Source organism: Ascaphus truei, chromosome 7 (assembly GCF_040206685.1).
Source record: "Ascaphus truei isolate aAscTru1 chromosome 7, aAscTru1.hap1, whole genome shotgun sequence".
Classification (NCBI taxonomy): domain Eukaryota; kingdom Metazoa; phylum Chordata; class Amphibia; order Anura; family Ascaphidae; genus Ascaphus; species Ascaphus truei.
The window spans coordinates 52535134-52559039 of NC_134489.1; the positions used below are offsets into that span (position 1 = coordinate 52535134).

General features: G+C 44.9%; 1 protein-coding gene across 3 annotated transcripts; it reads left to right on the top strand.

Annotated features, from left to right (window-relative positions):
* The first annotated feature begins 218 nt into the window (after positions 1 to 218).
* On the top strand, positions 219 to 23849 carry LOC142499283 (ferroportin-like). 3 transcript variants are annotated; one of them, XR_012802644.1, is made up of 9 exons: positions 219 to 537; positions 1802 to 1869; positions 2234 to 2393; positions 2593 to 2708; positions 3491 to 3617; positions 6189 to 6431; positions 7179 to 7844; positions 8590 to 9165; positions 23670 to 23849. XR_012802644.1 is itself a non-coding variant. In XM_075608411.1 (8 exons), the coding sequence occupies exons 1-8, from the start codon at positions 492 to 494 to the stop codon at positions 8916 to 8918; spliced, it is 1755 nt and encodes a 584-aa protein (XP_075464526.1). In that variant the 5' UTR covers positions 219 to 491; the 3' UTR covers positions 8919 to 9991. The 3 variants fall into 3 exon arrangements, 2 of the variants coding, with proteins under 2 accessions (XP_075464526.1, XP_075464527.1); XM_075608411.1 differs by lacking the exon at positions 23670 to 23849 and having other exon boundaries at positions 8590 to 9991; XM_075608412.1 differs by lacking the exons at positions 2593 to 2708; positions 3491 to 3617; positions 23670 to 23849 and having other exon boundaries at positions 8590 to 9991.
* The last annotated feature ends 57 nt before the right edge of the window (positions 23850 to 23906 follow it).

The following is a 23906-nucleotide window of genomic DNA, read 5'->3' on the forward strand; positions in this document are numbered from 1 at the left end:
AATGCTGGTGGGGGGGGGGAATTAGCACTGCATACTAAATAGTGGGGCTATACTGTAAAGAGTACAAGCAATGGAATTATTTATAGCTGTCTAGTGTTTATATTTTGTGTATTATTCTACGAGGACTGAAGAAGCTATGGGTGGAGCATGCAAATTCCTGAGTGATGATTAGTTGACCTTGGTTGCCTAGTGATAGAATATGTGCCTTACACCTGTGCTCGTATCATTAGTACATCAATAGGAAAGGTAACCTGAATGAATACAACAACAGCATCGTCAGTTGCCGTACTCATATGTTGAGTACTAATCATGGAAGAGTTGTCAGATCTTTCACGGTTGATTCAGTGTCATCCTCACTACAAGACTTTCAGGTTGTTTGATTTCAGCGAAGGAGAATAATACGTTTCTAGTGTATCAAGTATCAGTGCTGGCAATACTATTTTGGTGATCAAATAGCCTGTGCATGGAGAATAAGAGCTACAGACAGCTACATGATGAATAGAACAAGTGATCAAAAGCACAGTGAGGGGTGCAGTGGTGAGTATGTGAAATGTTAAGGGGCTAATAATTTAAAGTGGGATGTGGGATACTGTGTTAATGTTTTAGCATAGCATATGAACTTGTACATAATATTACAGGTAGCTACTGTACGTTGTGATGCTGTTTTATATGTTCCTCTCAAACCTTGATGTTTACATTGTAAACTCTGCAGGGCAAGGAGACACAGCTCTTGCCAGGGTGGTTTTCCATCTTTCCTGTGCAACAGGGTCCCAAAAATTGGGCGACCCCAAGACTGACAAATCTGTTTATCCTGGTTTCATGCATCTGCCCCTCTAACTGATCACTGTAATTGAGTCATTTTGGTCCTATGTGGCACAAACTTTTCAACACATGAAACATACTGTACCACTGTCATTAGAATATTTGGAGTCAGTTTGGAATTGACCTGTCATTGGCAGTGTGTGGGACTGATCAACTAACCCATTCAACAATCTCCCTACTCAACTTTATATAGTGCACGTTATGCATTGCATTGACCCTGGCATGTTATTTAACAGTAGCACGATTGAAAACAATGGTAAGGATATAACACGTGTTATTAAACATGTTTTTTCGCATTGACCGGTGGTAATAACTTTTGTTACATCTGTAGTAGTCTTGGTAATGGTGAAATGCAAAGAAGAGAAGGTCTGATCATGGACAAACAAACATACTCAAAATTCTTAAATTGATTCAACCAGAGCTGCAGTTATCAGGACTGATCTACAAATACATGTTTAGCAACTCAGTATGATCACCTTATTTATGTATTGCCATTTACTGTAACTCACAACATACAGCATTCTGATAATATATATTTAAAATTAAGATATCAAAGAATGGTCGCTTATCCACATAATTAATAGGAGTCCATTGATTGGGGTTGTTACAGTCAGAGAATATAAAACAAGGATAATGCATAAAAAAAGCAAATCCCCTATATTCATATTAATATTCCTAGGAATAATACATAAATAAGCTGTGGAGTGTGTGTATTATATCAAGGATTCTCAAACGTTTCTATACTGCAGAACACCTTAATGTGTCAACTTCAATGTTAATAATCATATGGAGAACACACACACACACACACACACACACACACACACACACACACACACACACACACACACACACACACACACACACACACACACACACACACACACACACACCTTTATATCATGTCAGTGTGTCACAAACTATAATCTCTAGTCATTATGGGTTTGTTTAATATTTGTATTTTTCTTTTCTTTTGCAGGATCCATTATCAATTATTTGACATCAGCAAAGTTTCTTCTTTACCTCACCCATGTGCTCTCCACCTGGGTAAGTGGGATATATTATCCTCAATTGGCAAATTAAATATTGATCATTTACTCCTCAGCAAGACGAAATGCAAGATGACATATAAATAATCGTAATAGAATACATTTAGTCCCTTGAGACAAGTGAAGTGACAAAACCACATTCCTTCACTATTATAAACATACTGTAGTATACTGCATACATTTACTCGCACACATGGGGACCTTTCTACTGGTGACACGACACAGGGAATATGTTGCTAGTCCCTACTGCAGTAGATTTGAAACCTGGGTGTGAATGGCTACACGAGACAATGACGTGAATGGCTTATTTCCATCTTTTAACATAATGTTCTCTGCATCTGCACTCTCATTCCTTTTTAAAGGGAGATCATATGTGGAATTTTGCAGTATCCATCTTTCTGGTTGAACTTTATGGCTACAGCTTACTGCTGACCGCAGTCTATGGGCTGGTGCTTTCTGGGTCTGTCCTCCTGCTTGGAGCCATCATTGGAGACTGGGTGGACAGGAACCCAAGACTTAAAGGTAACTAACATTAGCACTGGGTTTAGGATGGTAATTTACTTTGATGTGCAATGTAATCTACTTATTTATTTTTTGTTACACAATCTTTATTGTTTTTTTGAGGGAAATTGGGTACAAAAATAAAAAGGGGTAAGGATGGGATAGATGGAAGGGTACAAGCAACACATTCTAATTTACAATCCCTTTTCACCTATACCAGCGGCACGGTCATCTTTGATTGTACAGAATGTCTCTGTTATCCTCTGTGGGATCATCCTGATGATGATTTTCATGAATAAAGCGCAGCTTATGGCAGCTCAGAACAGCTGGCTCTTGGTGAGTGTGCAAATTGTTCTTATTTGCTTCAAAATTAAGTCAGCATTACACTCCTTCCCATACTGAATACAATATTCTGCACTATAAAAGAGCACTGAATATCCATATAAACACGTTACACTTTTCAACTCCTGTGTTGAATATGATTAAACACATAATCATAATATTTGTTTCCGTATATTCCGATGACAGTGTATGCTGTGCTGAACGTAGAGTCACAATGAGTTAGCGTACAATCTAATTTTGGTGTATAAGGCACGCAGAGATAAAGTGATTTGCCCAAGTTTACAATGAGGGGTGATACTGAGATTTGAAACAGGTTTGCCTGCTCTAAAGACTGTGGTCTTACCATTGAGATACTCCTTCAGTCTGTATGTAAGCTACATATAGTATAAGCCTTTAAAACGTCTTCTTTATTGAGACTCCAAAACATTATTGGGATCAACTACCCAACCCAAACTACAGCTTCTGAATCCTACCTAACTAATTCCCACTAGCCTATTCTGGACTAAAGACACCAGTACTGTGTGAAAAGACATCAGCTGTTTAATAGTGTAGCTGGAGTGCTGCAATGGTTAAACTTATCTGGTCACAACAACACACTGTTACACTAAACTGTATTTATTACATCTATAAAGAATGGGTTCTTCTTTAAAACAATCTTTAAGGGTGTTGGTTGTATGCCTCCAATTATAGTATATTTATTATTATGCATATGATAGAAGGATATGTAATGCATTATGGGTTTCATTGTTTAACATGTTTGCTGTATTATTCCAAAGACATCTTGCTACATTTTAGTGATCATAATAGCAAGCATTGCAAATCTGGGGAGCACTGCTACAGGTATCACTATTGAGAGAGACTGGATCGTGGTAGTAGCAGGTGGTGATAAATGCACACTGGCAGGTAAGATATGAGACAAATACAGTAGAGCAAAAACTGCCCTTGAACTGGTTATTAACCCATTCGTGTATTGCTCTTTAAGAGACAAGAGTGAGAGCTAAAATCCAAAAGTAAAACCAAAACCAATTAAGTTACAGCTAGACCAAAACCCAGCATTTCTTTTAGAACCAAAACCAAAATACAAGTGAAGGTTTCCACCCTTATTACATATGCCATAACATGTGCATTGATTAGCAGTTTTCTTGTGCTATCTCCATAACTGAAGGGATTAATCAATGGCACGTGTTGACATTGCATTGTTAAACATGTGTTGGCATCTATTAGCATGGGACGTGTTGCACACCAACGACTTAAAGGAAGTGACCCATTTGTTTTTTTTTAGATGTTATTATTCTCATTAGAAAAACACTGGGATTCCAGGTGACTTACATTGTAATTATATCCTGGTTCAAGTAACAACTTAGTTCACAGCTACTAATGTCCTTTATCTCCTGGCATCCAAGCACCAAAATGTTGATTGTTTGTAAGGTTTATGTGTTTAAACATGTGTTCAGTTCATGCATTATCACTGCTTTGGAAAACAAATTATTTACTATTCAAATCAGCAACGTTTGTGGTGCACTTAAATAGACCCTGTACAGACACTTTGCCAGTTAAAGATGCACATTGTGGAATCTCAGTTTCATTATTTAGAGGCACAAAGGTTTATGGCTACATTACTAATAGAACAATACCATGGGATACATTATATTTACTATATCTGAGCAGTGAGGCCACTCAGGGTTTGCTGTCCAGTCTGAAAACTACCATATGCTTGACAAAAGAAACAGACAGCCCTGGATGAAGTGTGATGTAATCAGGTTATGAAATACAACAGCTTTTCTATTCACAAGCTCAAAGTTCAACTCTTCTTCTTCACAAAATTATAGTTTCACTTTAATTAGACAGATAAATGTATTTTAAAAATCCTCTCTTATTTATTTTTTCACCATACTCTAAATATTTTATTAGCATTTCTAAAATGAGGTACAGAGTTTTGTCACTTAGTTTAAGAGGCTTAATGGTTTTTTTCCTAAATGAGTCACAGTACAACTGTTTTAATGCATCTCAACCACTGCCAGAGTATAAGTATTAGTCACCTAATGCTGTCTTCCAATAGTGCTTTTTAAATGTGCAATTGAACGTGTACAGATTTATTTTTTAAATATTGTCAAAAGATATCATTCTGAGTCCCAGGGTTATTTTATATATAAATATATATATATATATATATATATATATATATATATTTATTTTTTTTGTGGGAGAAAAGGAAGACCCCGCATCCACAAGATAAATAATTGTGACTAAATACCGACTCTAAAGTTTCATCAATATGCAGTGATAAGTCGGTGGTGCTATAATGGCAAATAAATACGGTGAGAGAAGGAAAGGGCCCCAAACAAAAGCACTCTAGTATGCCTCTGAAGTACAAATTCACATAATCTTTATTTGATGGTTGTCACAGAACAAATGCTTTTGTTTGGGGCCCTTTCCTTCTCTCACTATATATATATATATATATATATATATATTATATATATATATATATGAACAACAAGAAAAGTAAGCGCCCGTTGCCCGGCGCTTTCTTTTCTTGTTGTTCGCAGATTTCTGGGAGTTCGTTGGTCCTTGCGGAGAGCAGCCAGATCCTAGATATGGACCCTTGGTTTGGTTGATATATATATATATATATATATATTTTTTTTTACAATATTTTTTTTTTTTTTTCATCCTATTTTTTATTTTTTATTTTTATTTTTATATACACATATGTGTTCAATTTTTGCATTTTTTTAATATCAATCTTTAAAGTATTGTAGTACCATCCAGGAGGGTTTCTATTTGTGCAACAGTAGAACCTCACACAAGTGCCCATTCACAGCTATTATATTGTTTCATTGGTAGCATTTTTTTTAGCAGCTTTTTAACCATTTGCACATTCAGCAATTAATCACTATCACATTGTGTGTAACTTTATTAGTGTGAGTCAATCAGCCATTTTTATTGATATATTAGCCACTGCCAAATCCATATTGTTCATTCAAATATAATACATCTATTTTTGTATGTAAGTGTTAGATACACCTAAGGAGCGCAGTCTTTTTCTTTTTTGTATATATTTCTTTATTGTAAATATATATATATATATATATATATATATATATATATATATATATATATATATATATATATATATATATATATATATATATATATATATATATATATACTGAGTTAAGTTATGGTGAGTAAAAAAAGTGACAAAAACCCTCCACAGGAAAGCAAATATGCAAATATAGCTGTATGCTCATCTGCATGTCTTAGGCAGGTCTGCAACCCCGCCTTTCCCCATTATCACCCAGCATACAGCATATATATATATATATATATATATATATATATATATATATTTACAATAAAGAAAATCTGCATTTGATACTACTGTAATTTATTTTTGACTGTGTGCTAACCCTTCTTTGCTTTTGATACCTGAACAAATACAAAATCTGTTGTGTACCTACCTGTGTACAGGTATGAATGCCACAATTCGAAGGATAGACCAAGTAACCAATATTTTGGCACCAATGGCGGTTGGGCAGATAATGACGTTTGGCTCACTGGTGATTGGCTGTGGATTTGTGGTGGGTTGGAACTTGACTTCAGTCTGTGTGGAATACCTGCTGCTAAGGAAAGTGTATGAGAAGATACCAGAATTGGCCAACAAGAGTAGACGAAAAGAAGAACAGGAGATGAAACAACTAAATGTGCATGGAGGTAATCCAAGTACTGTGCAGATAAATCACTTTAAATATAGAAAAACAGCTATCATGTCCTTAGTACAGTACCTAACAACGACCTACATGAGAACTGGTCTGTGAAATATTGTTACCTACTGTACAAATGTGCCAGGCTACATTAATAATCCAGAAAACAATATATTCCATTACAATGCAGAATATCACAGAATTTCCATAGGGTTCAATGGCAGTGTTGGTGCACAATATTACAACATATCCCACCATTTCCCATCAAAAGGGAACAATGAAGCCAGCTACATTTGTTGTTAATCATGTTTTAAATGCAAAGAGATGTAAAATTATAATTACAGATTAAAATATTAGAAAGGGTCAAATAAAAGTATTTGAATTAGTGACTTGGGAATGCCCAAAGATTTTAAAAAGTTAACCGTAAAAATAAAAATGAATTTGAACACATTTAAGGTACAATTGTAATATTGCCCTCAGAACAGGGAATAACCAGTCCATTAATGCCCACCCTAGTTAATGCTCCCCTAGCCATGGGCAGTAACAGCCAGCAAATGTCCCTTTATTGGGGAATATTACTAAATTATAACATGGAAGTAGGTTTGTGATAGGATTTGAGATGTTCTAGTATTCATTGATCAGAACAAGAAACTATGGGTTTTCCTTTAGGACATTTGAGAGCGATCCATAATGCTTTATTTAATTATGTTTCTGTTAATGAATATAAAACATGTTAAAGTTGCATTTCTTTCAACAGATAATGAACACAACACACCAAATGAAGTTGAAAATTTGGTTACTGACAATGCATCAACAATTTGTAGGCCTCAGAAAGAAGACAAGAACACCTGTTTTTCCCAGATTGCAAAACCTTTCCACACATTCCGGGATGGATGGATCCTGTATTACAAGCAGCCTTTTTTCCTTGCTGGTATGGGCCTTTCATTCCTCTACATGACCGTTTTAGGCTTTGATTCTATTACAGTTGGATATGCTTACACGCAAGGTCTGACCAGCTCTGTACTCAGTATCTTAATTGGAGTATCAGCCATTGCAGGCATTCTAGGAACGATGGCTTTCACATGGCTACAGAGAAAATGTGGTCTGATACAGACGGGCTTTATCTCTGGGATTGCCCAAATTTCTAGCCTGGTGTTTTGCGTGGTTTCTGTTTTCATGCCGGGAAGTTCTATGGATTTGTCAGTTTCCCCATATTTCAACATCAACAGCACACATAACCTGGATGGAAATTCATTTTTCACAGTTGCTCCTCATGTATGGTCCACAGCTAACTTTACCAGTGACATTGAAAACTCTGTTAATAAATCTACTACAGTCAACACAGCCATTGAGTTCAGTTCCAACACAGTGCCTTTAACTTCAGTTATACTGCTGTTCACAGGAATCATTGCAGCTAGAGCTGGTGAGTATATTTGTAAGAGATGCGTTTATGCATTTTGTGGGTGGAAAATGAACATTGTAATTATTTCATTTGTTTCTCTGCCCTTCCTCTGGGTTATCTATTCTCTTGGTGTATTATTCAGTCTTAATTGGATGATTGAACACGAACCTTAAATGACTAACTTCTATCAAAGTGATTGTCTATTCTGGGAATCTTATATAAGATAATATTGCTATTGACTCGTTACTCATGTAATAGGACTGTACTGTATCTTGTTTATCTGACTTCCAAGTTTTCTGTAATGCAGGAAATTTCTTATCGCACAATTGGTACTGGCATAAAATGTATTTCTTTTCATCTAACTGCACAAATATATCTTATGTTACTGCTCTCTCTCTACTCTCCATCGTGCATGATCATGGTTGCCTCTGTATATTAGAGTGCTCCCTATTGGAGCTACTGTCTATGCTCAAAAGACCTCATATTAAAGACAGAAAAGTAAATTTTTATTAGTTGCCAGGGAGTTCCTAACTTATAAAGACGATTTAGTCTGACCATAATTACACAGATGAGAGAGATTTGGGAGGGAAACCTTCCACTGATTTGAATTGGGATGATAGAACTTTTATAATGGAAAAAGCACAAAATGCCACTGTTTTCAACTAAGAATCAGAGTCTGCCTAAAGAAATAAGAAGTAACCTTCCTATAAGAATGATTACCTCTGTAGCATATAACAGCAAATTAAATCAAATGTTTTCCCTATAGGTCTTTGGTCCTTTGATTTAACAGTGACGCAGCTGATTCAAGAAAATGTGAATGAGTCAGAGCGAGGGATTGTAAATGGTGTTCAGGACTCGATGAATTGCCTTCTGGACTTACTCCATTTTTTCATGGTTATCATGGCGCCCAATCCAGAAGCCTTTGGACTACTTGTGCTTATCTCAGTCTCATTTGTTGTTATGGGTCACATCATGTATTACCGTTATGCCTACAAAACTCTCGGAAAGAAGCTCTATACTTGCTGCCAAGTGTCTTCAAGAAGACCTCTTCCAGTGACTTCTAATTCCCAAGAAGTTATTTCTGCCAATACTTAAAGGGGTTTTTTAAATGATTTTTACCTTCCAGGACTGGATACCTTTGAACTATGCTTAACAAATCAACTGTCCTGTATACAGCACAGGAAAAGCCATACAGATTGGCGTTTAGTAGTCCTACGACTCATTGTGAATATAACTGACGCTCATTCTGATGTAGAAGAAGATGAACAAACTAATATTAAAAGAGATGTGAAAATATCTGTTATTATTCAAAATGAATGGACAATGTTTGGAATGTTAACAGGTATGAATCCGACAATGTGAAGAACAGATTAAGAAACAAACCATATCATCAACTTCATGATACAACACAGAGTAGTAAAACTACAATGCAAACTAATCTTAAAATGATAACAAAAGAATATGGTGTAGCCTCAAAAGCTCATGTGCAACCTACATTTAATACTGCTAACTAAAATAAGACAAGATTGTTTTATAAATAATTGCATTTTGAAATGAATGCAGATATAATGTGGGGTAATGGGTCTTTAATACAATAATGCAGCATGTTGCCAAAAAACAATTTTTTACTTAGAGCAGTGGTTTTTCACACTATCCTCGGGCAACCCCCCAATCAGTAGATTTGAGGAGTAATTGGACTAGAAACAAACACCTTGATGCACTTATTTTACATCTGAATGGAATATTGGTTGGTTATCTACATAACATGGTCTGGTTGGGTTCCCCAAGGACAGGGTTGAAAAACATTGTTTTAGAGGTTCAAAAAGTATGCAATGTATTAATAAATAAAGAAGAGTGCAGTAATAGTTTCCACTCCTTGAATGTGTGTATCTAATGGTATGTTAATTTGATAACAAATAGCACTCTATGTAGGTGGGAGGAATAGCCCTATGAGTAAAGACACTGAGTCAATAAACAACCATACTGAGTTTGAATCAGGGGAACCGGGTTCAGATTCCCGGTGTCAGCGCCTTGTGAGCTTGGGCAAGTCACTTTATCTCAATGTACCTCAGACAACGAAAACATAGATTGTAAGCTCATCTGGGCAGGGACTGTGTCTGTAAAAATTCCTATGTGCTGCGTACCGTGCGCTAGACAAGGGGTGGGCAAACTGGGAGGCGCGGCTCACTTACCTGGCTTCAGTCCATGCATCTCCATGACAACACGCAGTGACATTTGATGCTGCATTAGAGGTAAAGGGAGGGCTTGACACAGGGGAAGAGCAGGCAGTGGGGGCACAGCGCAGGAAGTTTGCACACCCCTGCACTATACTGTAATTGTGAAGCGCTTGAGCCCCATAGGAAGAAAGACGCTATATGAAATAAAGTTATTATTTATTATTACTCTGCTAATAAAAAGCCTGCCATTGATTTGAGGCTCAGCAATGTATTACCATATATTTGGTTGATGATATGAAAACGGTGCAGTATATTCAAACTTATAGAGTGTTTCTGCAGATATATTAATAGTATACCTTTTGTTACATAGTGCTGCAGTGTACACAGGACGATATCTAGTATTTGATGTCTGAGGAAAAGAGAGCAGAAGAAACAACTTGCCGAAGGTCACAAGTAGCTGGCTTTGGGATTTAAATTGGTAATTCTGCTCCATAAGCAACATCTCTACTTTAAGAATGTAACCCCCTGTGTGATGCAAGCAACATAATCACACTGCCCTCTGTGAGGTTCCGCTCCAGTGTGCCATTGGCCATGTGATTTATGATGGACATATGATCAGCTAATAACTAAAACTGGGGAAGAGGCAGGACTGAGGAGAGAGGAGCCTTTAAGAGTGGTTGACAGACATGTGGAGTTAGATCTGCATGCTCGTGGATAACTCCAAGCTCGATCAAGTGTGACCCAGGGGCCAGTCTGTGTCCTGCTAAGAGAGAGCTGCCATTGACTGGAGAGAGAGCAGTACAGCGTACTGAGAGGCCCAGCAGATAACCGCCGGGAAGCCTCCTGGAGCAATAAGCACTGGAGGGGACCTTCAATGGTTGCAGTTAAAGTGTTTTGTGAAGTACATGTAGCCGTGACCCCTGGTTAGCCCCGAAAGAGCGGGAGATTGCATGTGTAGGGTTTTGCAAAAGCCCGCGAAGGAGGGGGAGCACAGTTGGCGGGAGAGAGTAGATCCTTGACCCAGCAGCCCCGCGGGGAGCGTCATGGAGAGGAGGGGATAAAGGGAGGTGGTTGCACGCACGTGAGTTAGAGCACGTGGGAGAGGAGAGGAGACGGAGTGTTGGAGTAGGGGAGGTTCAGCTGCCCCGGCGTATGCCGTGTGCCCCAGGCCCAGTTTAGCCCTGAGTCACCATATGGACGAGCGGAGTCAGGGATCACCGTAGATAGGTTCCTGTTCCCTACCATCTGTGTAATTGTATCAGGACAATCCTATTTGGCGTGCAGTCGGGGATCATACCCCGCAAGGTGTTACTAGTGTCCGGATGGGATCGCCCTGGACCAGAGAGAGAGAGAGAGAGAGAGAGAGAACGGGAGGAAGGCTTCGATTGCGGAGACCCTTTGTGAAGATCTTTGCAGATCCGAGTACTGGAGTGCTCGGCAGGTATTTCAGCAAGGGCCCCAACGGTACCATTCACAAATCCAAGACATAGTGGCTGCGCAGTCACCCATACACACATAGAGACTGTGAAGTAACGGGACAGTGTTGTTTGGGGAATTGGACACGGGCGGGAATCACCCGGTGGCGGGTTCGGGGATTGTGGCATCCGCCATGGCGCATGAGTGTGGTAGCGTCCGCCGAGGCACGAGTCTGTGTTAAGCCCGCCGTGGCTTGTTATGTTGGGTGGATTCGGGGGATGCCATTGTGTGTACATATATCTGATCTTGGCCTAAGAGTAAAGGAAGTTGATTACGGTAATTGGCTGTGTGTCAGTACTTATTGCTTAGACGTCCTGCGAAGACTCACTCCCCCACTGGCGGGAGCTGTCGCAAGTGGAGGCGCTGCACCCGTGATAATAGTGGCTTATACCCTAGGCTCTCCGTGGCAGAGACTCAGACCCTGCGAGCCTACAGGTGACACAGCACAGAGTAGCAGCTTGCTAGTGATAGGAAGCAGGGCTACATTTGAAGGCGCTGCTGAGATCTTAGACCTGGGGTGCCCCTCGAAGATAAATAGTTGCTACCATGGCCCTTCCTACCCGTCACGAGATACACGATTGGGCCCGCCAAGTCCGCACACCTACCCGTCGTGCCATAGCGCTGGCCCGAGTGCCCATGGCCTTGCCCTTAGAGACTTTACAGACCGCTTTACGACAACTCCTCGGCTTTGCCAAAGCACGCTTGGTAGATGTAATTGTAGACCGCAACTCGAATTGGAATACCTTGCTTGTAAACTGTTGGCGCAACCTGTTAGCGCTCGAGCCAGCCGTTCCACAATGTCTGGCCCTGCCTGACGCCCCGCCGGGCGGTAGTCTCTTTGTCTACCCTCTCTGGGACACCCCCGTACGTCCACTAGACAAAGACGACCCCACTCTTCCTTTTGCTTGTTATGCCGAGAGCGATGCCGGTAGTTGCCTATCCACCTCCAGTTACCCAGGGTCCAGCGCCTTTGCCGAGGCCGAAGCGCGTAGTAATATGCTGCGGAAACTAACGGACAAAATAGACCAGTTATATGCCCCCCCTATTCTGCCGCCACTAGTTGAAGCGCTTACAATAGCCACTCATGCCCAGAACTACCGGAAGCTAAAAGCCTTCTCGGGAACCCTCCCCGTACCCACCGGTGAAGACGGGGTAGAAATCTGGAAGGAACATACAAGGGGCGTAATGGAGGAATGGTCGTGCACCGATGTGGTGAAACGGCAGAGACTTATGGAATGCCTGCGGCCCCCGGCGGCCACTCTGATCGGCATACACCGCGAACAGTACCCTGATTTAACCTCTCGCTTAATGATTGAGTTCCTGGTAGAAGCATATAGCACGAAAGAAAATGATGGGGCTTTATGGGCTAAATACTATGCCGTAAATCAAAAAGAAGGGGAAGAGCTGTCTGCCTATATCCACCGAGTGCAAATGTCTCTGGGACCGTTATTGCATCATAAACATGTACTACCTTCTCAGATGGATGAGTATCTACGTAAGCAGTACCTCCACGGATCTAGCCCTGTCCACCCCATAGCCAGTATGATCCGTGATCACCTCACGAGGGGCCATCCCCCTTCGTTCATTCAGCTCCTGCAGCAGGTGAAAGAGCACGAGACGCATTTGATGTTGCACTCCCCTCCAAAGCCGAAAAGCAGCAGCAGTGCTAAACCCAAAGGGGACGTGGACAAGAAGGAAGACCCCCCAGACAAGCAGGGCCCAGGAAAAACCCCTTATGCTGGCCGGTCATCGCCCCTCCTTAATCGACGCGGGGTCCATCGAGATATGTCGTGCTACAAATGTGGAAGAAGGGGGCATATATCCTATGACTGTCACCTGGGAGACTCTAGATGCCGAAGCCCTTCCCCCAAGAAGTTCCCGCCTCAAGCTATGGTGTGCGGGGTGTATGTGGCAGATAGCGTTCGGGCCGTGATGCCCGCGGAAGGATACGCAGCAGGGGACGACAATAACCGGGTAGGACCGGTAGTGTTAATCCGGGTGCTCGTGGACAGGAATCTACTCCTCCGCGCTACTAGACACGGGATCCCAGGTCACCATCATCTATCGGGGATTCTATGATCGGCATCTTCAAAAACGGCCGCTGCGGCCGGCTGAACACATCAAAGTGCGTGGGTTAATCAATGACGACTACCCTATCGACGGCCTAGTGACTGTGGATCTAGAAATACAGCAACTCAACACGGGAAAAACTCACCCCATGAAGGTGGACTCCTTGTTGTGTCCAGAACCCCGGGATCATCATACTCGGCACCAATGCTGACATTGTGCAAGCAGTCATCCGGGCCTATCTACAGGAGAATAAGGAGCTCCCCATGTCCAGTCTACAGCTGCAATTGGTTCAAGCAGATCCAGCCCCGCCCCCTTCGTCTCCCGAAGACTATGGACTGCTATTCTGCGGAAGGAGAGGCCTGACCCGCTTATTCCCAGGAGAAACGCAAAGCGTTCCTGCATGGTGTGCCTATGCCGAGCGGCTCGGCGAAGACCAACAGTTCTCGCTAGAAAGTACCCCTGAAGAGGATGTACGTCGAGGGTATCGGCTCATACCTGAATTTCGCCATTGGCGGGGGCCCATTCCTCATTGGATTGATGTGATGGTACAGAACCTGTCACCCTTCCCCCTGGCCATCGACGTGGGTCAGCGAATAGGGTGGATATATCCTGTCAGTTCGGTGGACGAAGCCGTACAAGTGAATGCGAACCGGGTGGAGAGGACCGGTACGGCTCTAAACTTTGACTTTGGTTCGTCCGCCTTGCCAGACGCCTGGAAGAGACGGTTGCAGGTGCAGCTAGAGCAGAGGCGATCCTTGTTCTCTACGGGGAGATGGATGTGGGGTGTAGCCGCAATGCCCAACACACCATTCGAATGACAGATGAGAAGCCGTTCCGGGAGCATTCTCGGCGACTCGCTCCCCGAGACGTGGAGGATGTGAGGGCCGCTATAAATGAAATGGAAGCCGCCGGGATTGTCAAGGAGTCCCGCAGTCCCTACGCCTCGCCCATAGTAGTTGTAAGAAAGAAAAATGGAACAGTGAGACTATGTGTGGATTATCGGACGCTGAACAATCGGACGGTGCTGGACCAGTATAATCTCCCCCGCATAGAAGAAATTCTGGACACTTTACATGGGAGCCATTGGTTCAGCGTACTGGACCTGCGGTCCGGGTATTACCAGGTCCCCATGAGCCCCGAGGATCAGGAGAAGACCGCTTTCGTCTGCCCCCCTTGGGTTTTATCAATTCACCCGTATGCCCCAAGGCATATGCGGAGCACCCGCTACCTTCCAACGACTAATGGAGAAGACGCTGGGGGACCTCAACCCCCGAGAATGCCTGGTGTACCTAGATGATACCATAGTCTTTGGGAAAACCCTGGAAGAGCATGAGAGTCATCTTCTGAAGGTCCTGGATAGATTGTCGCAGGAGGGTCTCAAACTCTCCCTGGACAAATGCCGATTCTGCCAAACCTCTGTGACGTACGTAGGACACATTGTATCCGGAGAGGGGATTGCCACTGATCCCGCCAAGATAGAAGCTGTTGTTAACTCGCCCCGCCCAGAGAATGTGGGAGAGTTGTGCTAATTCCTGGAATTTTGTGGCTATTATCGCAGATTTGTGGAGGGGTACTCTCGCAGGGCCAAAGCCCTCAACAGCCTACTCAGAATCTACCCCGTGGAGACGAACCAGAGATCCAATCCTGCCCGACTACCGTTTGGAGATAAATGGACTCCCGAGTGCGAACAGGCATTCCACGACCTAAAACAGAGCCTGACAGCGGCCCCCGTTCTGGCCTATGTCAACCCCGACCAGCCCTACATTCTACATGTGGACGCCAGTCTGAGTGGCCTAGGCGCCGTGTTGCACCAGAAATATCCTGAGGGGTTGCGACCCGTTGCATATATCTGCCGCAGTCTCACCACTAGCGAACAGAATTATCCGGTACACAAGCTCGAGTTTTTGGCGCTGAAGTGGGCCATTGTGGACAAACTGCGAGATTGTCTCGGTGAAACTCGCCATCCATCCGAGATGATGCCTACCTCAGTCAACTCCGCTATTATGCTTCTGGAAAGATGGGGCATCTTCGGGCGCGCTGCCCCTCCCTACGGAAAACGGCGTCTCGACCGGCCACGTCCTTGCTGTGTACTCCCCAGGACGGCAGAGCCGTGGCCCAGCCTTCGACGAGTAATCGGATCGGACCAGCTGCCATCGTCCGAGTAGTGATTGAAGGCATCTATGCTTCTGCCTTGATGGATACGGGGTCTCAGGTGACTATAGTGTATCGGCCCTTCTACGATCAACACTTACATCTGCTGACTTTTTACGGGTTGAGTCACGAAGATTACCCCATCGATGGAGTGGTGAAGGTACATCTGGACATTCCCCAGCTGAACACCGGTAAGCACCACCCCATGGAAGTGGAAGCCTTAGTGTGTCCAGAACCACAAGACCACCCCAGTGCCCCGGTAATCATGGGTACCAACACCGACATTGTGCAATTTGTGATCCGCATGTACTTACAAGAAGCGGGCGAAGCCCCGTTGTTGGCTCTCACTACGTGTCCAGCACTACAAGAGGCTTACGGTAAAATCGCGACTGAAGAGGAGCATGGAATGCTGTACAGTCAAGAGTGGGGCGTGACCCAGATCCCTCCCGGGGAAGGGAGAATGATGATCGTGGCCTGCCACTACCCGGATAGACGTCCGGAGGTTGAGCTATTCTCATTGGAGAGCATGACACGGGATGATCAGCGGCTTGGCTACGAAATATTAGCTTCAGTGAAGAAATGGCCGAGGAAAATTCCGAATAGAACCTGGGTATATGTGCAGAACATCTCTCCGTACCCCATGTGCATTGATCGTCGGCAGCCTCTGGGTAGAATCTATCCCGTGATACCTGAAAAGAAGGCCGTAGAGGAACGGCCGGTGGCCACCACCCATGCAGTAACTCTCCTGTTGGCATTTGACTTTGGAGATTCGCCGCTAACGGAGGACTGGAGAAAAAGACTGCAGACCAAGCTAGGAGAACGATGAGAGGTGTTCTCCACGAGTGATATGGATGTGGGGTGCAGTCGCAGCGCCCACCACACCATTTGGATGAACGACACCGCCCCGTTCCGGGAGCGTTCCCGCCGCATGGCTCCCTGAGCCGTGGAAGAGGTGCGGAGATTACTAGCCGAAATGGAGAAAGCTGGTATCGTTCAAGGATCACGCAGTCTGTACGCCTCTCCCATCGTGGTGGTCCGCAAAAAGAATGGGACGGTACGTCTATGCGTAGACTATAGGACACTGAACAATCGTACGGTACCTGATCAGTATACCCTCCCACGCATTGAGGACCTTCTGAACGCCTTGACGGGAAGTAAATGGTTCAGTGTACTAGATTTGAGGTCGGGATACTATCAAGTGCCCATAGGATCTGGAAGACCAGGAGAGAACAGCCTTCATCTGTCCGCTAGGGTTCTACCAGTTCACCCGCATGCCACAAGGGATCTGCAGGGCCCCTGCCACCTTTCAGAGGTTAATGGAACAGACCCTGGGAGACATGAACCCGCAAGAATGCTTAGTGTACTTGGATGACATTATAGTGTTCGGGAAAACGTTGGAGGAGCACGAGGAGCGGCTAATGAAGGTGTTGGATCGACTTCAGACCTCCAGAAGGAGGGACTCAAACTGTCCCTGGATAAATGTCAATTTTGCCGCACGTCCGTGACTTATGTGGGCCACATTGTATCAGCTGAAGGGATATCCACCGACCCAGGAAAGATAGAGGCTGTAGTGAATTGGCCCAGGCCCAGTTACGTCCAAGAACTCCGATCCTTCCTGGGGTACTGTGGCTACTACCGGCGCTTCGTGGAGGGCTACTCAAGCAAAGCTAAGCTCCTGAATAACCTTTTACAGATCTATCCTGAGGATACGGGCAGGAATACCATCACGGCGCAAACGCCCTTTGGAGAGAAATGGACCCCTGCTTGTGAGCAAGCGTTCTTGAAACTGAAAGCCAGTCTAACGCAGGCCCCAGTACTGGCCTATGCCGATCCTGACCGTGAATACGTGCTACACGTGGATGCCAGTTTTAGTGGACTGGGAGCAGTGTTGCACCAGAAACATGACACAGGGCTCCGCCCCGTGGCGTATGCGAGTCGAAGCTTGACCCCAAGTGAACAGAACTATCCTGTCCACAAGCTGGAGTTCCTAGCCCTCAAATGGGCAGTAGTAGACAAGTTACACGATTACTTGTATGGGGTACAGTTTGAAGTCCGGACAGACAATAATCCAATGACGTACATTAACACGTCCGCCAAATTAGATGCGACAGGTCATTGGTGGTTGGCGGCACTGGCCAACTACCGTTTCAACCTCAAGTATAAACCAGGGCCCACCAACGTAGGGGCCGATGCTTTGTCATGAAGACCGGGGCTCCAGCCTGTCCTGGATGAGGAGGTGTGGGAAGAAATTCTGGGGCCTGGTATACGTGCTCTATGCTCCATAGCCGCAGTAGTCGATGACCAGGTCGCATTCTTGGAGCTAAGAGTAGCCGACTCATTAGGTTGTCAATCCCGTGCTGTCCCTCGGGCCTACCGAGGCTTGGAGGGAATGAACCTCACGGAAGACAAAATTATCTCCTGGAACGAGCTAGTGCAGCATCAAATTCAAGACCCAGGGGTAGAATTAGCTCGCCAAGCCCTGCAGCAAGGAAACCCCTCTATTCTTAAGCAAGCCCCCAGAGAATTGGTGAAACTCTTGTTGAACGAGTTCGGGAAATTCGAACTGGACAATTGCCTCCTGTATCGGGTCATACCCTACCATAATCATCCCAACCGGCGACAGCTATTCCTGCCCAAGATTCTGCGGAATATGGTCCTCAGGGCCCTACACTATGATCATGGCCATCTGGGTGTCGACAAAACATTCGGGTTACTTCGGAACCGATTCTACTGGCCGAAGATGAGAGAATCCGTCGAATTGCATTGCAGACAGTGTACCCGCTGCATACAGAGGAAGACTCTCCCAACTCGGGCTGCCCCATGGCACATTTGAAAAGCTCCGGCCCCATGGATTTGGTGTGCATGGACTTCTTATGCATCGAGCCAGATTCCCGGGGCATCGGTAATGTACTGTCGCGGCCAAGTTTATTCGAGCATTTGCCCGGTCTCGGCCGCGACAGTAACCGGGTGCGCGCCGGGGTGTCCCGGGCGCGTGCCGAAGCCTCGGAGGAGCGGCCCTCCGATCGGGGCTTCCCCCTCTCTTCTCCGGGTCCGCCGGGTCCCCCGGAACCCCCCACCGCCGTCCCCCACATCGCGGGACACCAGGGCTCCCTCGGGGAGCCCCGGGCATGCAAAGCAGGGGGCGCAGGCACCCGATGACGCGTGACCGCGCATCGGTGACGCGCGGCACGCCGAGGGGATTCGGCTAGCAAGCCGGGACATCTCCCGGCTTGCGGAACTAGCCGCAGTCAAATTAAATGTGTTGCCACTGTACTAGTGATTACGGACCACTACACATGATATGCCCAAGCATTCCCCACCAAAGATCAACGAGCGGTGACTGTGGCTAGAGTATTATGGGAAAAATACTTCATTCATTATGGATTACCGAACCGGCTACATTTGGATCAAGGCCGAGATTTCGAGATCACTCTCATTAGAGAACTGCTGAAGTTGCTAAATATAGCTAAGTCACGAACGACCCCGTACCACCCAGAAGGAGATGCTATGCCTGAACGGTTCAACCGCACGCTACTTGACATGCTGGGAACACTAACAGGCTCTCAGAAGACGGAGTGGAGCAAGCATGTGGAGACACTGGTGCATAAATATAACTGTACTCGCCACGAGTCTACCGGGTATACTCCTTACTTCTTGATGGTTGGGAGGGAAGCTAGACTGCCCGTGGATGTGCGACTGCGGATATCTACCGATGGGGTATCCAACAGGACGCATTTCCGATATGTACAAAGACTACAAGACAGTCTACAGCAGGCCTATAAATTGGCGGAAAAGACGGCGGCGCAATTAAATGCAAGCAACAAAAGACGCTATGACCACAAGGTGAGGCATATAGAGATTCGCCCGGGGGATGCTGTTCTTCTTCATAATTTAGGCATTCCTGGAAAGCATAAATTGGCTGATCGGTGGAGAAATGGGGTGTATGAGGTAGAATCACAGATGCCTGGCCTCCCGGTGTACCGCATCAAGGATTCAGAAGGCCGGATAAAGGTATGGCATAGGAATCATCTGCTCCCCATACCTCAAGTAGGGGACAACGAATTGGAAGTGCCCACTGTTTCAATAGATGGAGAAGATGAAAATACAGAGGTTGGCCCGGAGACTGTAATAAATGCCACCTCTGAGAATCCTATGGAGGGAACCTCTCAAAGGGGCCTTCCGGGTGCGGGGGCATCTCCTGAAGGAGCTACGGGTAAAGAGCCCTTGGTCCAACGACAATGACGCTGACTCCAATGAGCCAGCCGCTAGATCCACAGAGCCCGTGCTTTGTGCCACAAAGAGACTTTTATCAAGCCCCTCAAGGGTAGAGTTGGAAATGCCAAATGGGAATTGCTATTCTCCAGAGGAGGTGGCTGAAGAACAAATTTGCAGAAGCCAAAGAGCTGGTCAACCTCCAATGAGGATGGCTTATGATCAATTTGGGGTACCCCATTATGAGGCTCAGCAGTGGGCTCGCCGCAGAGTACAGTCGGTAGTGATAATGTTCACTGAACTGTGCAATTTAATATAGAGCAATAAGTAAGATGTACTGTGTTGCGTTATTTTTGGTTATATAACATTCTGTGTATAGTTATGTAGGTGTAGCCCAAGCAGGGCCGTTGGATTCTGCAAGGGGGAGAATGTAAGGATGTGGTAGGAACCTCATATGTGTGTTCAGTTGGTGTTTGACTCTGTTCAGTGAGAGGCCTGTGGAGTGTCTGCAACAGTGTTGCAGTGTGTCAGAGCAGAGTGAGACAGGCAGTGGCTGATGCAATAGCTGTGTGTCTGTGCAGATTAAGGCAGAGAGGCTCCGTGGAGAAACTACAACTCCCATGAGCTCCTGGGCAGTCACCTGATGTGAAGAACCAATCAGAAGGTTAGGATGACGGGAGCAGGAAAGGGAAGCATGGGGGAGAGACCACGCTAGTCAGAGGAGATCTGGATGGAGCTGAAGGAGGTAGTGTGAGTGCAGGGGGTCCGTGACCCACCTGCATAGGCCAGCTGTCCCCTCAGGCCCATAGGAGCATCCCCTGAGTCACAGTAGGCTGCTGTACTGCAGGGACGCCCTGTAGTGGAAGTGATTGTCACCCTACTATACATTAGTTAGGGACAAAGCACAGAGTTGCGGCCGGTTGCAGTCATCTGGGACCAGACGGCTGGACACCGCGACATCTGGAGGTCAAGGGTCGGAGGCATCGGATCCTTTGTGAAGAGGTACCGGTCACCGCCGTGACAGGAAGATATATTGTAACAACAAGTACACCTACACCGGTCATCAGGCGCTGATCCCGCCTTAGGCTAAACTCTTTAGGGACACTAGCGAGTGGCTAGAGGACTGAGCCTATACCACGTAAGACAATACAAGGACAATACTCTATAAGAGCGTGGCTGAGCCACTATTGTACAGGACAATATTCCTTAGAGGTGTGGCCGAGCCACTATAGTATAAGGAACGTAGCAGTTATAACGGTGTTAGGTATTGCTGCCAAGACTAGCATTATAGTATAAGAATATGTTATGTGTGATGTCATATAGAGTATAAGGTATGATTGCATAGTAAAACTTGGTTGCACGCACTGTGGGGGTATGTTTCTTGCCCAGGGGAATCTTGCATAACGGGGATCCTGGGTAAGAGGAGGCGCTGCACTAGAATAGTTACCCCAGGCTCCCAGATAGCGGAGGCTCAGATCTACTGGAGCCGCAGGTTGTGTACAGTGACCAGTAGTCCCTTTGGGAGGCATCAGAAAAAGGGCTACAGATGTATTCTGGTGAAGATTGTCAGAGTAATATTGTGCTTTTGCGTGTCTTGTTTGCCGTGTGCACATGTTCCGCAGGCATCTTTAGTTATTAAGATCCTTGGTAGTGCCAGTTACTTTGTAGCTTTTCCACAAGGTATCCCTGAAATGGTAGAGCGCGATCAGGTCAGTTATATTCCACTGAAGGTGGGCCCCCCACCGTACCCTTATTCTGCGTAGTGGAGCATGGGTATCACAGAGGTTTAAGAACTCAGATTGGAAATAGTCGAGCGCAGAATCGGGGTCTGGAATTAAGTCGATTCTGTACCAAGTGCAGTTGGTAAGGTCAGCCAGAAACGGGTGTGGGTTAAAGTTTCTAAATGTTCTAGTGAGGAGAACTTTAGGACTTGATTGCGGTGGTTTCATTTTCCTTACACAGTACACTATTGCATGGTCACTGAAAATGGCAGTAAAGATGCCAAAGGATTGGATTCTGCTGGGATTTGAGGAGAGAATCCAGTCTAGCAAAGAGTGGTTGTGAGATTTCAGGTTTGTCCATGTGGGTTGGGAAATTAGTTGCGTTAGGTTAAATGACTTCAGTTGTATCTGGATGTTGTGTTTTTTTGGGTCGTGCCAATTATAGTTGAAATCCCCAAGAACTAGCAGCTCACTCTTCTCATTCAGAGAGGAAATGGAGACAAGAAAGTGGGTGAAATCAGTCGGGGACTGTAGAGGGGCTTTAGGGGGGCGGTAGATGCCAGCAATCAGGACAGGCTTAAAAAAGGCGAGGAAGATTTTGCTAACTAGGATTCGAAAGAGGGTGGGCTTTGGGGGGCAATTTAACAGTGTAAATTGTAAGGTTTCTGCAATATAAAATAACACCCCTCCTCCTCTCTTTGACCTATCTCTCCTAGAAATGGAGTAACCCTGAATGGCAATATTTGCATTGAAGGTTTTAGGGGTTAGCCATGTTTCTGTGAGAACGATGGCTTTGGGTTTATGAATAAGGCACCATGCCCTTAGTTCATCCAGTTCGGGCAGCAGGCTCCGTATATTTATATGGGCGACAGATAGACCTTTTTTTTAATTTGAAGGGGGTATTCTCAGTTGCACAGGACAGAGCTGAAAAGGGAGGGCCTGGGCTAAGTTCAATATCACCTGCTAAAGAGAGGAACAGTATGAGTAGAAATTTGAGTAGTTGTTTGCAAGTTGTAAATTTGTGATGTTTGCCATTAGAATAAGCGGTGGTTGGCGTGCTGATTTTCAGAGTTCTCCACCAACATTCAGTAGATAGTGCAAGGTTTTTGAGTAATGAAGGGTGTATAATGATATTGGGTGTGGGCCAGGAGGGGGGGGATTGTAATGGATAGAGAGAGTAACATTTCCATGAGGCCACGAGAAAGCACAACGTTGAGGTACATAGCAGGTTCATTATCCCAGAGGTAGGCAATGTTGCATGAAGCTGTTGTGAGCCACGTGCATGTGCAGACTAAACAGCAGGGGTGTGCCTTTTTCTTGTCAAAATGTTTTGCTGCATTGCAATGCTAGGGTCTATTCAGGGTTTGTTGAGGAAGTAAGTTGGGAGATTATGTAAAGTACCAAATGTAACCTCATTCACCAACCTAATGCCCACCTTTAAACTTATAAAAGCATTTCATGGCAATATTATATGCCATTGTCCCTTGTGAGAAAATAAAGAATTATATTGTGTGTCATTATAAATGTCATTGTAAATATGTAAATGACCGTGATTATTTAAAATAATACCACACTAATTCTTCAAGGGAATATTGTTATTAATTACTGTTAGTTCACAGTATTCAGAATGCAAACATTTGCAACAAATAACATCAACATATACAAAATTAAAATAAACCAGACGTCGTCTTTTCTGTCTTGGATTGCTGGTTCGGCCAACGCACAGTCATCTTAATCCATGCTGGGGTTCCTGTGATGGTGTGTTTGAATATTTATGGTCTGTGTAGAGGCCTCCTGTGCTACCACAATGTTGTCTTCTGTTATCCCTTTTTAGGAGGACTAAATACTGTATTTCTTGGTTCTGTACTGACACCACATCCACCTCATAAGCAAGAATTAATGATTCAACTGATTGTGCAGCAGCTGGATGGGTAACAGTTGGAGAAGCCACAGCAGCAGCCAGAAGGGCCACATTTGGAGAGACCACAGAAGCAGCACAGAAGGAGAGGCTACTGGAGAAGCTGGGGGCCCACAGGCAGGGCTACTGGAGAAGAGGGGCCACAGTCAGGTCCACCAGAGCAGCCAAAGGAGCCACTGGACCTCAGGGCCATTGGAGCAGCTGGAGGGTCCAAAGTCAGAGCCACTGGAGCAATGGAATGGGCCACAGATGGAGGTGCCACAGCAGCACATGGAAGGCCAGGAGCAGGTGGAAGAACCACAGTTGGATCATCTACTTCAGAAAGGTAAAAAGGTGAGGATTAAATAAGCCTCACTCT

What these genes read in the sequence shown, in the direction of transcription:
- LOC142499283 (XM_075608411.1), top strand. Translation starts at nt 492, where the DNA reads ATGATGAATAGAACAAGTGATCAAAAGCACAGTGAGGGGTGCAGTG. An exon ending in CTCAGAACAGCTGGCTCTTG is followed by an intron (nt 2,709 to 3,490) that starts GTGAGTGTGCAA and finishes ATTATTCCAAAG; the next exon opens with ACATCTTGCTACATTTTAGT. An exon ending in ACAACTAAATGTGCATGGAG is followed by an intron (nt 6,432 to 7,178) that starts GTAATCCAAGTA and finishes TTCTTTCAACAG; the next exon opens with ATAATGAACACAACACACCA.